Source organism: Euprymna scolopes, chromosome 10 (assembly GCF_053919585.1).
Source record: "Euprymna scolopes isolate OS-2025 chromosome 10, ASM5391958v1, whole genome shotgun sequence".
Lineage (NCBI taxonomy): Eukaryota > Metazoa > Mollusca > Cephalopoda > Sepiida > Sepiolidae > Euprymna > Euprymna scolopes.
In genome coordinates, this window is record NC_136491.1 from 18889704 (window position 1) to 18905934 (window position 16231).

At 35.5% G+C, this 16231-nt stretch overlaps 1 protein-coding gene across 1 annotated transcript in view; it reads left to right on the forward strand.

Annotated features, from left to right (window-relative positions):
• LOC145285833 (EF-hand calcium-binding domain-containing protein 6-like) overlaps positions 1-16231 on the forward strand; it is a 288961-nt gene that overhangs the window by 16108 nt on the left and 256622 nt on the right. The window contains exon 2 of the mRNA XM_080134267.1: positions 8635-8739. Within this exon, the coding sequence (XP_079990393.1) occupies positions 8643-8739 (97 nt within the window). The 5' untranslated portion in view covers positions 8635-8642. The remainder of the gene's footprint in view (positions 1-8634; positions 8740-16231) is intronic.

The following is a 16231-nucleotide window of genomic DNA, read 5'->3' on the forward strand; positions in this document are numbered from 1 at the left end:
TTGTTCCTGTGGGGGCTCAAGGTTTGTGGACGAATTTGAGGTTCCTGGTGTGGCGTAATGTGCGCCATTCACAACTTGGTATTTTTTATGGAGAAACTGAAGATTACACAGTGTTACTTGCTTGCTCCCATCTAGTTGCACTTGGTACCGTCGGTTTCCATGTGTTTCCATGATCTTCCCTGTCTTCGTCTATAGTCGTAGGTAGTTACTATCCTGGCTCTGATTCTCGATAAAGTCTCTGACTTGGAGTTTCTGAAGTGGATGACAGTACTGGTTATAGAATTGACCATTTCCAACTCCCTTAGTTTCTTTCCATTGTTTCCACATTTGATATTTATCCTGTAGGATAGTAGGATAGGGGAGGTAGTCTTTAATGACTCAATCTTATAAAATTATGGCCAGGAACATTTCAAGCTCTTGGATGAGAGTATTGCGATGGGTTAGTAATGTCTGAACAACCTGATCATGGCACAGGTGTCCATAGTTGTCCATGTTGCTATCTAGTACATGCTTTATTGTCTTGACAGCTATTCTGCACGACCGTTACTTTGAGTGCAACAGGTTGATGAAGTACGTTTCCATATACCCCTGTTCCTCAAAAAGGAGTTGTACTAAACTAAATGGTGTTTCTTTGCCTGAAGAGATTTATTCAGGTACATTGTAAGTACAGAACCAAGTTCTCAAGATGTCACATACAGTTTTGGACCTCCTCAACATCGTTAGGGCGACTTCCACCCAGCCAGTATATCCATCAGCGTAAACCAAAAAGTCCCTACCCTGTATATCAACAAAGTCAACCACCACTTGTTGGAATGGAAATTCCGGGTTTGCTGGTGATATCAATGGCTGCCAGAACTAAGATAGTGTAATAGTGTTGTACATGTGGTGATGGGATCTGGTTTGCCTGATGTCAGCATCCAAACCTGGCCAGAACAATCGTTGTCTTGCATTTGCCAGCATACCATTTACACCTTGATGTGCATAATAAAGAAATTCCAATCCCTCTATGTGAAGGTGATGAAGTATCAGGATTTTGTTGTTATTGACAACAATTCTTTCTAGGCAATATATTTCTTCATGCATAGGCCAGAAAACTTAAGCTATGGGTGGGATGTCGTTGTGTGACAAGGGGAAGCCATTTTGAATTAGATCTCTTAAGGTTTTGCATTCTTCATCTGTGGCTACGATACTTTTCCATGTAATAGCTTTCAGTTTAGGATCACTGTCGAACATTAATATGAAAGTGGTTTTGACTGCAGTGTTGATCATCTAGTTATGGTTTTTTGGCGTGGTACCTGCTGCGTATAGAGATCCACAATCAGAGATTTCTGGGATGATGTTTCCTCTGGAATCTATACATCACTGTCCGTTCTTTGAAATTTAACAGACACAGACGTTTTTAATATTTTCCAGGTCCTGGTTTGAAAGTATTTTTATTGGTGGCAGGTGATCTACTGTTACACAAGGCACCGAAAATCCCGCCAATACATGAGAGCATGTTTGAAGGGATTCTTTCTTCTAGTTTGCCATTGTATATCTATCTGATCGTGGCACATTGCAGATCAGAAGGATTTGCAGTCCATCTCTTACTGAAGGAAATGTGTCCAGATGTAAGGATTGACAACAGCTAACTGAATCTTTGTAAAATGTGTTTGACTTGTAATGGAGGTATGAGACAAATGGATTCGCCAATCATTTTTATAACCAACGGCTGTGCTAAACAACCAATCAAAACGTCCCAAAATTATTATAAAAATTGTCGAATTTTGGATTCAATCAGTTCGCCGTTTACTACGTCATGGACTACATTTAATTCTCGGCCGCCATCTTGGTTACTGATCTGAACTATGCCGCCATTTTGGTTACTGATCTGAACTACGCCGCCATCTTGGTTACTGATCTGAACTACGCCGTCATCTTTGTTCAACACAATATCTCAGAACTTAAGAGATTAACTACGCCACGGACCGCATTTGATTCTTGGTCGCCATCTTGGTTACTGATTTGAACTACGCCGCCATCTTTGTTCAACATAATGTCTCAAAACTTAACAACCTTGCTTAAAGAAAACAATGGTGAATAGAAAAGGGACAAAGCTTCTGTAGACACATCTAAATGCGTTTAATAATTGACAATAGCCTTGTTATCCTCGATATTGTCACCATATTATGACAACATTACAATGTCTTTGTTTATAATGTTCTTTCCATTTCAAATATGGCATGAAGCAACATTCTCTGTTGGTTCCGATATGTACCTGTCCTGATAGTACACTTTATACTACAACAGAAAGCAAAATTTAAAAAATTTGGCAGTGAAAAAAAATTTAGGTTAAAATTGAGTTTTAAGATTAATTTGCTTTTAGGCTAAGAGCAAAGTGTAGTCTCTTTTCCGTTTTCTGTTGATGAAGAAGAAATCCTTATACACTGAGGTCATTTTTATTTTTTGTCCTAATCCAGAGTGTCCTTTCCCCACATTAAAAACTGACCGTGTGTTTAACTCTGTTCTAGTGAGGAGACAAGTAGACAAGGACAGTAGGAAAAGAAGGTGACCACCACAGTTTGTATGTGCGTAATATGGAAAGTTTTAATTTTGTAGGTTGAAATAAAAGTGAATTTTATGTTATTTTGTCAATCGTTTTTGGTGTTTGGAGTTTTATCTGTAACTTGCAGGCCACTCAGTGTTGCCAATCGTAAAATCTGCTTAAATATATTTTAATTCATGCAGATTTCGTATTTACTATTATAAAGCTAATTCTTATTGATTATTATATTGTACCCAATATACAGTAGTAATTTCTGTTGCGATATTTTTTATTCATAATGGGGTATGATCCCACACAGTCGGGAGATTCTATTTATAAACGATGCTGCTAGGAACTGATGAATCAAATTAATTCATGTTCTGCTACCAACCAATCAGAAACCAGAATTGCTTCATAATATTAAACCTTTTCTGTAGCAATTTCTCATGTTTTTTCCGTCTCGACACGGTAAGAATATTTTGCTCTGTGGAACTGTCTACTGCAAACAAGTCACCTCTCAGGACTTGTGTGTAACAACAAACCATCAGAAACTGTTCTGTCTACTGCAAACCAGTCACCTCTCAAGACTTGTTTAGAACAACAAACCATCGGAAACTGTTCTGAAACTAAACATGGCTTACACTTCTAGAATTTCGAAAATTAAAAACTAAAAATATGACTTGAATGCCCTCAGCTAGAATCGAAACAAAAATATGTACCTCTCTAGCATTATTCATTACCATCTGAGCATAGAAAAACTAAAATAATCTTGTTAATGGTATAAATGTATATTTGCGCATATGTAGAAGTAGAACACATTTAGTTGATTTAAGGTTCGATTTTTTTCACTTTTGACACTTAGCAACTATTTTTACCGATTAAAAACCAAATTGAATTTGTTCCACAGGTCCAAAATTCCCTATATATCAAGTTTCAAATTTGTAGACCAAAAATTGGCAGTAGTTTGGTAGAAAATTAGATTTGTTTTTGGTGTTTGAGTTTTATTTGTGATTAAATTCGGTCATAATTATCATAACTAGCAAAGCTGTCCTTTTGGGAGAGTTGGATTCCCCCCCCCCATTAAAAGCCGACCTTGTGTCTAACTTTGCTCTCATAAGACAGTAAGTAAACAGAGACTCCATTTCTGATTACATCTTGATTTTTTTTATTCAATGGAGATTGCTCCAGACAAGGTATGAAGCCACTTGATGTAAGGAGCTAAAAAAATACTCCATCAAAGTAAAAAAACTAGCCAACAATAAGTATTATATACATAGATTCTGACCCAGCAAGCAGCAATTCTCTCCCGTTTATCAGAAACATCACTCATGGAATGCGAGGAGTAAAGGATAAAACAAGGAAAGCAAAAGTTACGATGCTGTCAAAAATAAACCCAAAGTTTACTTTCTACTTTCCGTATCTCAGTTATCCCAAATAGTCAGTTATAACACGTTAATAGCTTCAAAATGTGACAGCTGCAGACACAGAATTTCTATTAATTCTTACATATTTAATCCTATTTACAATGCCTCCCCACGGGACAGAGTTAGACACCAGGGTCGTTTTTTTTTAATGTGGAGAAAAGGAACAAAAATAAAAATTGTCTCAGTCGTGAAGAATTTCTCCTCCGTTGACAGAGAACAAGAAATTGAAGTAATTCTTACATATTTAATCGTGCAGCTAAGAAAAGTTAAAATGTTTACTTTAAGTTTGGATGGAAACATGACCTTTTCTTATTTCTGATTTGAATAAGATTTTTCATGATGATGATGATGATGATTATTATTATTATTATTATTATTATTATTATTTATTGTTTGGTTATGACCGAAAAAGAAAGCAAACATTGAAACTAGACCCCAAGAATCAATAGGACAACAATTCAGTTTGGAAATTCAAAGGAGTATAGTATAAGTCAATAATGCAGCATTCAACATTCCATCTGCCTCATCTCTCTCTCTCTCTCTCTCTCTCTCTCTCTCTCTCTCTCTCTCTCTCTCTCTCTCTTACTGACTGACTCTCACACATACACGCATTTACTTATTGACTGCTTTTGTTGTTGTTGTTGTTTTTTTTTTTTGTTTTTTTTTTTATATATATATGACTAAACTAGAAGAATATTCATCCCAGGACAGATAAGATTAATTCTCTAAGGGAGTAGTTCTGCACCACTTACAAAGATTAAAATTTATATGCAATGCTACTAAACCTTGTGTCTAGAATCCTTATCTCAATTTTATTAAAATCCATGACATGATTTTGACCCGAGAAAGCATCTAAAATTTAAGGCTTATTGGCCCTTAAGAAAAAATTGAAATTAAGGGAATCTTGTTTAATTGGTGTCTAATGGCTAAGTGTAAAATCTGAAATATTTGAATTTTCAAATGTGCTCAACTTATGCCTTTCAAAATCCCTTTAAAATACATTAAATTGGATTTTTTTTTGATTATCGATACCTATCGAAGTCATCATGGTATAATGTACAGTTGTGTGAAATTAAAATAAACAAATCAGACCAACCGTTTAGGAGTCCATAAGAAACGAACTCTCTCTCACACACAAAGTTCCTTGTATATCATAGTAAAGATTACTACATGGGGAATCATTTCCATTTAAAATCCATTTAGTACTATGCATGTAAAATTGAGAAAAGCATGCTTGAAACGTGTCAATATTATGTGAATGAGCTACAACAAAATAGTCACCGACTTTGACCTGATGTCGTGTCTATTTAAAAACGAAACTCAAAATGATTCCTCATTTTTTTAATATCTCTTTTATTATATAGAAGTAATGTTGTCTGTGTGTGTGTTTGTTCCACATGGACTCCAAAATAGCTGGGCCGATTTTTATGAAATTTCACTCAAAGGTACTTTATGTATCTGGCAGTGTTCTTAGATAAATTTTGTATTGGAATGTCTCCGATAAGTATAAATAATTGAAAATCGAAAAACTTTTATGAAAGAAGGAACAAGCGATTTTGACCAAAGTTAACACCTTATACAGTCTAACATCACAAGTGTATTTGAGAAGTTTTAATACCACACAAGCAGAAAGGTCTGGGATATAAAAATCAACAGTAGGTTCTTTGATATGACAGGGGTGTGTTTGAAATAAATGCTTCTGTTTAGAGCACACTTGAACCATGATACTTGACTTTTACATTTTAAACTTTAATTGAAGCCATTATATATAAAAAAATAATTTTTATAAAATAAACAGTAAGTTCTCTACAGTGCAATATAGACTACAATGTATTGTGGACTAAGTCACTGCGAGAGGCATGTGAACTTTATTCTGGTGTACTGCGATGGGTCCCCAACAAAAGCAGTCAATCAATTGATTTGATTGAAAAGTGGGCGATTTCACCAATTTTTATAACAATAAAAATATAAGATTGAGAAACATTTATTGATCATCATTCAATCAGGGGTAACGTCGAGTCTCCCTGCTAATTTATCAATAATAATAATATAAATTAATGTTTAACAAAAATAACATAAAACCATTTTTTGATGCCTTTACAGAATTTTTCTTGCATTTATCTTAGACCGCGATCTTTAAACATTACCAATATTTTTCTTAAGGAAAAAAAAAATCAGCATTAATTCCAAAGATATTATTGTGCAGAAAGAAATATGTCAGAACAAATTTAATGAAATATTCAACTTTTAAGAAACAATTACACAATATTATGAATTTATAATTTCAATGTTGTTTTTTTTCAATGCATATAAGGTACAGCATTGTGTATACATTTTATAATGAGGAAGTCATTATTTATATATCAATACAATAGCGTGTGTGTTATTTTGTGTGTTACACATCTTTTTCTTTCGAGTGACTGTCGTTTAGTTGTTATGACTCTCCATTTCTTGTAATAAATAATTTTACCAAGAATTCTTCTTATGTTTTGGTTTCGATTATTGATTATAGCTGAAGGAACTAAAGTTTATATATATATATATATATATATATATATATATATATATATATATATATATATATAGTAATTTATAAAATATATATGGCGATTATTTTATAAATTACTAATTAGCTCTACCTACATATTGAGCACTTTTGAAGTAAATACTTAAAGTTTACGCATAAATCTATACTTTCGTATATTAATTTTATGTGAGTAAATTAAGTAGTTTATATATATATATATATATATATATATAATGTCAGCCCCTTTAAGAAACTCATTTCTTATCATTGAATACTTTCAGTTGAATTAAAGTCAGTCAATTTAGCTCTTATGCGCAGATCATCATATAATGATTAGATCACTCTGACAGATGCCAAAAAGCATTTAAAAAATAAATGTTTAAAATTCAACAGCATTTTCTTGCGGTTAACGGTAGCTGAATGGATTAGGTCCTTGCTAATGAAGCTGGGATGGCTTCTGGCGCCAGGTTCGAATCTATCGACTGGTGTTAATCATGATACCCTGCACTGATGATTCCCGAAAGGACGAAAAACTAGTGTCTGTAGGTATTTAATAATTATTATAGTAAATAATTATATATATATATATCAGAGCATCTCCATTTACTCTGAACATCTATAGAATGCCAACATCAATATATTACATATGAGTCTCCTGTGGAATTTCCACAGGTCCGGCTAGTAAAAAAAATGAAAGAAATAACATTTTATATTGTTACTGCTATGTTTACTGGTCCCATAACCGTTCAGGGTCATAGAGGTGCTGCATGGTGGATGAACAGTGGATCAGCTGCTTCCACTTGTTGCAGTTGTGGTGAGTGCCTGGATAACATTGAAGCTTTTCCATGTTGTTCAAGCAAGAATGATGTCAGCCCATTTCTTTTTCTGTTTGCCCTATCTTATATACTGTTCCTTGTAAGATGGTCTTTGAAGAGTTCTTCTGTGCATATTACAATGCCTATACCATCTGAGTTTCCTCTTTTTTATCACGGTCAGTAGGTCTTCATAGTGATGCTCTTGTTGGGTGGCCTTTCTGCGGGCATCATTGTTTATGACCTGGTCCTTGTATGAGATGCCAAGGAGTCTCCTAAGGCATCTCATTTCAACTATTTAAATCCTTCTTTTGTAGGTCTGCGTTCAATGTTAATGCCTAATATGAGTAAAGCATGATTGAGATGACTTGGGCATTTCGTAGTTTCAACTTGAAGCTACTTTTTATATGTGTTTGCAAAATACAAAATATTTGTATCCGGAGGATGCATACAGGGTGGGACAATAAAATTGTCGCCCTAGAAAAGATGACATGATTCCATTTCCGTTTAATGAAAACCAGGGTTTTTTTTTATTGTTGCAGACCATTTACTAGTTGGCCAGTTGTGTAAAAATCCCAAGAGTGATAGAATCCTTCAATCATGTCTGAAAGTGACACAATGTTCAACAAGCGAGATCGGTGATGTGCCGCTGTACAACTCATGCTCTCTACTGATCCAAGTTATGACAACAGGACCATTGCCAGCACACTCAAATGCATTACTGGATTGCCATTAATAACAGGAACGTGCCCATGGTGATGAAAACAACGTTTCATGCCACAGTTATGGCCTTTGGTATGGTTTTAAGTAATGGCCACATCATGCCACATCACATCTTCAAAGTCGGCTTGAAAGTCAACACCAAAGTGTACTTGGATGTGCTGAAGAGTGTGGTGATCCTCTGGTGCAATCAGGTGGCCGCAGGACTCGATGCCGGCTCACAAGTCCAAAGAGACCCAGGCTTGGCTTCAGGAGTGCTCCCCCTTCTCCCTCGACCTGAATCTGTTGGACTACTTTGCTTAGTCATACGTTGAGAACATCACCAACATGACCTCTGACAACACCAAGCCAGCCTGATCGCCACGATCCGCCAAATATTTACCAAGCTCCCGTCGGCACTTGTGGAAAAGGCATGTTCCCAGTTCCGGATCTGTATCGAGGCAGTGATTGAGGTTGAAGGCAGCTATAGTGAATAGATATCAGCTCTACTACATAATCAAGTTACATAATTGATTTTTTTCAATAAATGTTTTAAAATAAAGCTGTAGTGTTGTTTTCTTTAGGGCGACAAATTTATCGTTCCACCCTGCTAGTTATCTGTAACTATTTTCTTGTTTTCATTTGCAGACACGATTATGCCTTCCTTCATCAGTGAACTAGATGGGAATTTTGAATCATCAAAACAGAAACTCTCAAAAGAGAAGTCTTTTACTGATGATCCCCCACACGAAAGTAAGCACATTTTCTTCATTTCAAACATTTTCTTTAAAAAACAAGGCCTTTTAAGCTGCATTGTAACACTTTCTTAAAAATCAAATCATTCATTGAAGGGAGCACAAGAGAAGCGCATAGGCCTTTCTTTTTTTTTTTTTTTTACATAGGCATCACCGCTTATCAAGGCCCAAGTGTACAGTAGACAAAAGGACAATATAGCAATCGTTAGTAATGGAAATTCGGTAAATTTGTTAACTTAAGTGGAACGGCTCATCAAGACCTTGTTTACGTTGGACTTAAAGACAATCAGATTGTAGTCAGCTGGAAAGCAGACAAACAGAAGACAATTCCACAGGCGTGCAGTTCTAAGAAGGAAACTTTGTTCATGGAATCTATGTTTAGGTTTAGGCGCAGATAAAGAGTTGGGGAAATAATTGATAGTGTTTTCAGCTAGACGAGTGTTTCTCGTAGAAGTTTGGTGAGGGGCCCCATAGATTGGAGTTCAGACGAGCACTTGCCATGAAAATAACGATACAGCAGAGACAGGCTCGCAACATCTCTTCTGTGAGGTTGCAGGAAAGAGAAAAGAGCATCCCCTACTATGCTACAACGTATATTTTGAATTCTATCAAGGCAGAATGTCCTTTCTAGCAGCTCTTGCCCAGATGTGGCAACAGTACCCCATCTCTGGACGTACCTGGCTCTTTATATAGGTAGAGAATTGCATCAGCAGTGAGATATCTACTGGATCGACAGAAGGATCTCACCATTTTTTCAGCGACCTCGGCAACAGATTTGACATATGTATTTCATTTCAGATCAGGAGTAAAGGTCAAACCTAGAAGCTTGTCAAAACATGAAAATTCCCCAAGATGAGAGCCATTCATTTCAATTGATGCCAGATGGAGATCAGAGCGTTGATGATGTAAAGACAAAAGCTTAGTTTAGATGTATAAAAAGTAACCTCTTTCCCCATTGTACCACATGCTCAAAATCAGAGGAGAGAGAATCAGAGAGAACTTGGTCGTTTATGACCTTTGATGTGCTACCATAGATTTTTACGAATGATGTAAAGATGTGATTTGGAAGATCATTAAGGCCTTTTACATAAATGTGTACTCTCTGTACTTGTGGGGGGTTTGCCAGTGAGCAATCAAGGAAGACAATCAATAAAAGTCTTCTTTGTCTTTGTTCTTTGGTCGCCATTACTGTGTGGCCATTGGTTTTTGTTGCATTGTCTTGTGGCTGTTCAACTCAGGCAAACAACTCATGCATGAAAACATATAGGTTGTTTCGTGTATTACAACATAAAAAAAGGCATGAAATAGAAACTCCATTTAACACAAGACAAACTATGAAGATTTAAGGTTTTGAATAACTTTTATCAACAATAAAAGACTAGATTGAATGTTCATGTTTATAAAAGTTCATTTGCATATGTCTTCACCTTTCAAAATAATACAAAGTAAGATGTTGGAATAAACGGAGAAAAAAAGGGAGAATGTTTATAAAGAGTACTTATTCCTTGTTTCTTTTTGTTGATCAGGCAGGGATCACTGAAAGGCGCATTTTCAGCTTTTACTATGAAAGCGGGGAGGGTGGAGTAACTTCTCGCTTGATTGCACCTGTGTCTTCTCTTTGGTGTCTTGTTTCCTTTTCTCCACGCGTTTACAAAAGTTCTGGGTTTATATTTCTCCTTGCCGACTTCCATGGTTAAAACTTATTTTTAGTGCCCCCTGCTCCCATTGGCTAATTAATTTTCATTATTTTTCGCTTTTTGACCGGATGGATGCATGGAGCTATGCATAGTGACGTGTTTACACATTTTGACAGCCGACGAGTCAACATTAGGTTGGGAGTTTTATTAATTTCTTCATGAATCTCCACAAACATAAGGAGACCTGCTATCGGCTTCAAAGGTTTTATTGGGGAGAGACGTTCGTTTACAAGTGTTACATGATAAGGGCTGTCCCTTTTTCATGTAAGTATAAAAATAGAGAGATTTAGTTAAAATGAAAATGAAATAGCATAGACGAAATTCGAACCTCGTAAATTAGGTTTAGAAATAGATTACGAGAGAGAATTAGCAATGGAATGTGAAAACAAACCATTGCTTAGCTTAGAGATAAAATAGTTTCAAGAAAAGAATGTGCGTTGTCAATTCTGTTATGAAAATTCAATTGAGGAATGCAACTATAGGATAATTTAATAAACATGTTTTTAACATATTGGAAATATAGGTTACTGGGAATATAGGTTAAAATTCCTTTTGTAAACAAAGGAAAAAGTTTTGGACACACATTTCCAGAACACGTGAAAGAAGACATATGTTTTAACATGTGTATGACGTCATGGAAAATGGGAAGTTCTCGATATAGTTAGAAACTTTAGAGAAACTGGGAGAGAGTCAGAGGGAGTTTGAGGACGACAGACGATAGTCTGCAGTTGGGATTCGAATGTCTAGAAGCGAGACGGTCACTTTTGAAACTTAGAATGTGAAGCTTTGAATTCTTGACTCAGAAAACCACGACCGGTCGGGAGAAGAAATAAACCCATCATGTGTTTTTATAAATGTCGTCTTTGTGTTGTAATTCTACCAAAAGGTAAAGTGAAAATTGTTATTATATGTCTTGTATATCATGTGGTTTAAAATGTCTTTACATACACAATATGAACACTAAGACTGTCTCAACACTATCTCCTCACTCAAAGAGCTTCTACACTTCTAAGTATGAACATTTGATATATATAAAAATCGTCATAACACGAACAGCATCCCTCAACAACATCACTTGTAATAAGACTCTCTCTCTAATAACAACGAACAATAACAACAACAAGAGCAATAATAACAATAATAAATATAACACAAGGGGAAAGACTAAAAATTAATTCCTTCTTATTTAATTTTCTTTCTTAGCTTTAAAGAAATTTTTGACAAATAGATATTCACTTAGATCCCTACATTGTGTGGACATGCCTACATAGGAGGTCTTGTATTTGAAGGGACATTAATTTGTCAAAGATTTTAGGTGATTTGATTCCTCAGGATAAACCCCCATTTGAGAGATAATAACTTTCCAAGTGAATAAGTAAGATTTTGGGTGGTCGAATACTAGCCAGATATTTTTTTCATAAATGACACATTGTCAACATGCATTGCAATCCTACAAAGCATATTTACACAGGAATATGGCGAAACGCTCAGACACTGCAGCAGACGACAGTTAATAAAATGGTAGAAAAAATTAGTTTTAATTGTGCAAAAATTGAAATCATTAAAAATAAATCATTTTAGTAAAGCCATCACGATGAATCTAGCAAATTTGCAGATTATGTATCAGTGCCATTTTGAATTGTAATTTCCATATAGTTTTTCTTTTTTTTTTTTGTACTCGCGTTCATCCCAAACATATTGCCACTTGGATGGAAGGGGCTACTAATTAGGACCATGCCTAAGAAAGAATTGAAGTACATTGAAATTCATGCAATTATTATATTAATTTTTTAAATTTATTTGCACTTAACTCATTATCAGAAAAAAAAAACAAAAAAAACTTATCAATTTTAAAAGAAAGTAAAGGAATATGGGTAAGATCATAAAATCCGAAAATTGTAAGAAAAAAATGGCGCAACAAACTGAAAATTAATTGCTCTTCCAGTTATATAATATCCAGTGTTTCCCAATTTATTAGAATTTGATCTTTTAAAAGATGCCCTTTTCCCATCATCGGAAAACAAATTCCAAAACATGGGGAACTCTAAAGAAACTTACAAAAGAATTGCATAACAAAACAATTATTGCATATACCTCCCCTCCGAGGGGAGTCGTAATGCTTCACAAGTCACAATCAAACAAAATGCATGGAAGTTCATAAACATACCTTATAAGATGCAAATCATTAAAGCACAATTAAATCCTACCTTGTGTTTTATGCTCCTCCCATGACTGAGGCACTTTATTCACGATAGTCTCCATGGAAGACGATGCATTTTCGCCTGGAATTAAAGTTTCACAACAACCAAAGAGAAGGGAATATTCTGAATTATAGAGAAAAAGACTATTTATTGAGCTTGTAAAATTTTCATATTCAACAAACAGTTCACACATATTTTTTATGTAAACGTGTAGTTGCGTGTTTTCGCCAGTAAGCAATCAAGAAAACAAATCAATAAAACAAAGTTTTTTTTACATGCGCGGTCGCTGATCTTTCATTCTTTTTAGTGTTGCTTTTCCATGTGAGAGACATGAGTCCATGTGATCGTTGATCTCCCGTTTAACTCAAGATGTATCTACCTATTCATGGAACATAATGGAGACTTATTGGCTTTCAAAGGTTTTATTTAGAGAAGAGTTGTTCATGAGAGGAGAGACTAATCTTTTTTTGATTACTTCTGAACTTGTTATTTTTAAACTTAGTGCTAAGATGGTCGACGCATGAGCATAGTTTCAAAGCAATATTCACTTAAATATCTCTCTACATTTTCACATGCATGTCGCTTCATTTGCTCCCCGACTCTGACTGGTCAAAACTATGTTCTGTTCCCTGAACACATGACATAATCTTTATGTCATATCATTTAACACCTGCATTTTTAGTGCATTTTGTCTAAACAGCTAACTTTTGGACCCCTGTTTCAATCATATTAGTTACAGGGGAGTCTATTTCCGTTTTACACCAGATGATACTGACATGTATCAATTTATACTAGTTGACATAATCTCTACTTACTATCATAGGATCTCAATATATATCAAGCTATTGACGTTGCCTTCTTTTCTGCTAGTGGCAGAGGATGTTTTAGGCTGCAGAATCCACTTAATTTACAATAGATCTTAAGTCATTTCTTTACATGGACTGTTCATTTTAAAGCTTCTCAATGAATTGCCCCACCCTTCTCTCTCTCTCTCTCTCTCTCTCTCTGTCCCTTAGCCATGTGACTTCACGTCTGCTTCTGGCTACAGCAGGTTGAGGTGACATTTGAGTGCATACTTGATGACCTCATAACTCCAGCTTCCAATGTAGATGTGAACACTGCCTTGTGAACTCAATTCATCAGTTGAATACTAGCGAACATACTCTGTGTTATTTAACACAATTGATTTTGTTCTTCTACATACAACACCTGGTATTTGCAAGAAGTCACCCATCTGGTACTGACCAGATTTAACGTTGCTTAACTGTGGCGATCTAACAAGAATTGGTGTGTCAATGTGATTATGCCGAATATACCTACTAACTTAGCCTTTTGTTTTGTTTTTTATTGGTCAGGCCATTAACATGATTTTGTCACACAACGTTTTTATGATTTTGCACTGATGGAAGAAATAGAAAAGAAAATACAATAATAAGGTCAAACAAACAGTGAGACGGTTACATAATATTATGAATTCTATTTAGGATAACATGATACAATCACCGCCGCGCTTTGCCTTTAAAGTCTTATTCATTGGAAAGAAAAGATGAAAAGAACTTTGAAAAACTATATCATAATTGGATAAACCAAAGCATGGTCAGTTATTTGAATGCATCGTTTTTTGGAGTTAAATAAAAAGTTACCATTTGTTGTGAAGTAAATAAAAAAAATATTAAACTTATACAAAAAATATACAATTTTATTCAATTTCAGAGAATATATTAGCGTATTTTGTGTTTCAGTTCACATAAAAACAAAGTTTTTGTCCTCGATGGTCCTACATCTAAACAATGTGATATAAATGCAGGAGTGCCTCAGGAGTCTATCTTTGGACCTCTATTATTCCTAATATTCACAAATGACCTCCCTGACAAAATTGTCTGTGAGATGGGTATATATGCTGATGACACCACACTCTATAACAGACACAACAGATAACAAATGAACACATATCTAAAGAAGTGGCAGAAACACTAGCGGATGACCTCCAATTTGTAGTGGAATGGGGACAAAAATGGTGGTCACGTTCAATGCTGCCAGGACTAAACTTGTTTCCTTCAATAACTACAAGAAACCTTCTCTACTACCAATAGCAATGGTCAAAGACTCTTTATCTGAAAGTACATCTTTTAAACTCCTCAGCCGAACGTTCACAGGAAACATGAGTTGGAAAAATGACATTGAGAGCATTGCCAGGACCGCTGCGAAAAAGGTGGGTTCTCTCTACCGTGCTAGAAAACTACTAACGCCCGAAAGTATCCTGTACCTCTATAAGGCCACCATTCGCCGATGTATGGAGTATTGTTGTCATATTTGGGCTGGTGCATCTGCTACTATTCTCTCACACCTAGACAAAAAGAGAGTCGTCAACCTGATAGGTCCTGAACTGACACCTAAGCTTCAGTCTCTGTCCCATCGATGAAATGTAGCATCCCTCTGCTTGTTCTGCAAATACTTCAATGGTGAATGCTCCAACGAACTGCAAGCACTTGTACCCCCTCGACGTAAATACATGATTCTAGTCTCATAAGAACCCCCTCGACGTAAATACCCCAGACAAACCCGACAAGCAGCAAAATCCCACCCCTTCACAGTAGAGATTCCTAGATGTAAGAAAGCCTTCTACTCCACTAGTTTCTTCCCCAGAACCGCTAGACTTTGGAATTCCCTTCCGAGTTCCTGCTTCCCCAACTGTACTGACATGCAGAAGTTCAAGTGTAACGTGAACCGACATCTTGCTGCCCAACTCCCCACATAGTACCCCTGTAGCTTATGTCCCTGATAGTAGCCTCCTACATTAAAGTGGCAATGTGCCTTGTTTGGGGTGAAAATGTAATTAAAAAAAAAAAAGTTATCGAAAAAAAAAAAAAAAGAATGAATTCACTTAAAATATTCTAATTCAGAGTTTATAGAAATATTTTTGTTTATGTAAATATTTTGTTTTTATCATAAATTGATTTTATATGCATAAGACACAGTTAGCTCTCGATAAATGACCAAACACAGTTAACCCTTGCTATGGCTAGACACAGCTGGCTCTCACTACACTTCTCCAATGATAACATAGCACCTATCAATATAATTAATAAGGTGATTTCAAAAGGAACAAAAAAAAAATGTGATAACTACCTTTGAAGATAAATCTGAACAGATCAGAAAGTGTTTGGGTAAAAAACGATTATGGCAGTTGCATCGGCCAGTTTTGTTTTTTTTTTGTTTGTTTTGCCAGATACAAGAAAACATTAGTAATCTAGAAAGGAATCAAAACTAAAGTATGTAGACAGAAGTTTTAATATTTAATCAAATATGCTTTAAAAATATCTATCTATATATCTATAAAAGTGAACGTGTGTGTGTGTGTGTGTGTGTGTGTGTACATTTCCCTACGCAATAACTCTGTCAATTTTTAGTCTACAGACTCGAAATTTGATATACAGGGTATACTGAGATTTGGAAAAATTGATGTGATCAGGTTTCGGTCAGAAATTCCGCTGTTAAAGGGTCAAAGTTCAACTATTTGATCTTTGAGAACTCTACCAAACTCCTCCGACAATTTTGGGTCTAAACACTTGACATTTTAGATATTGGTTCC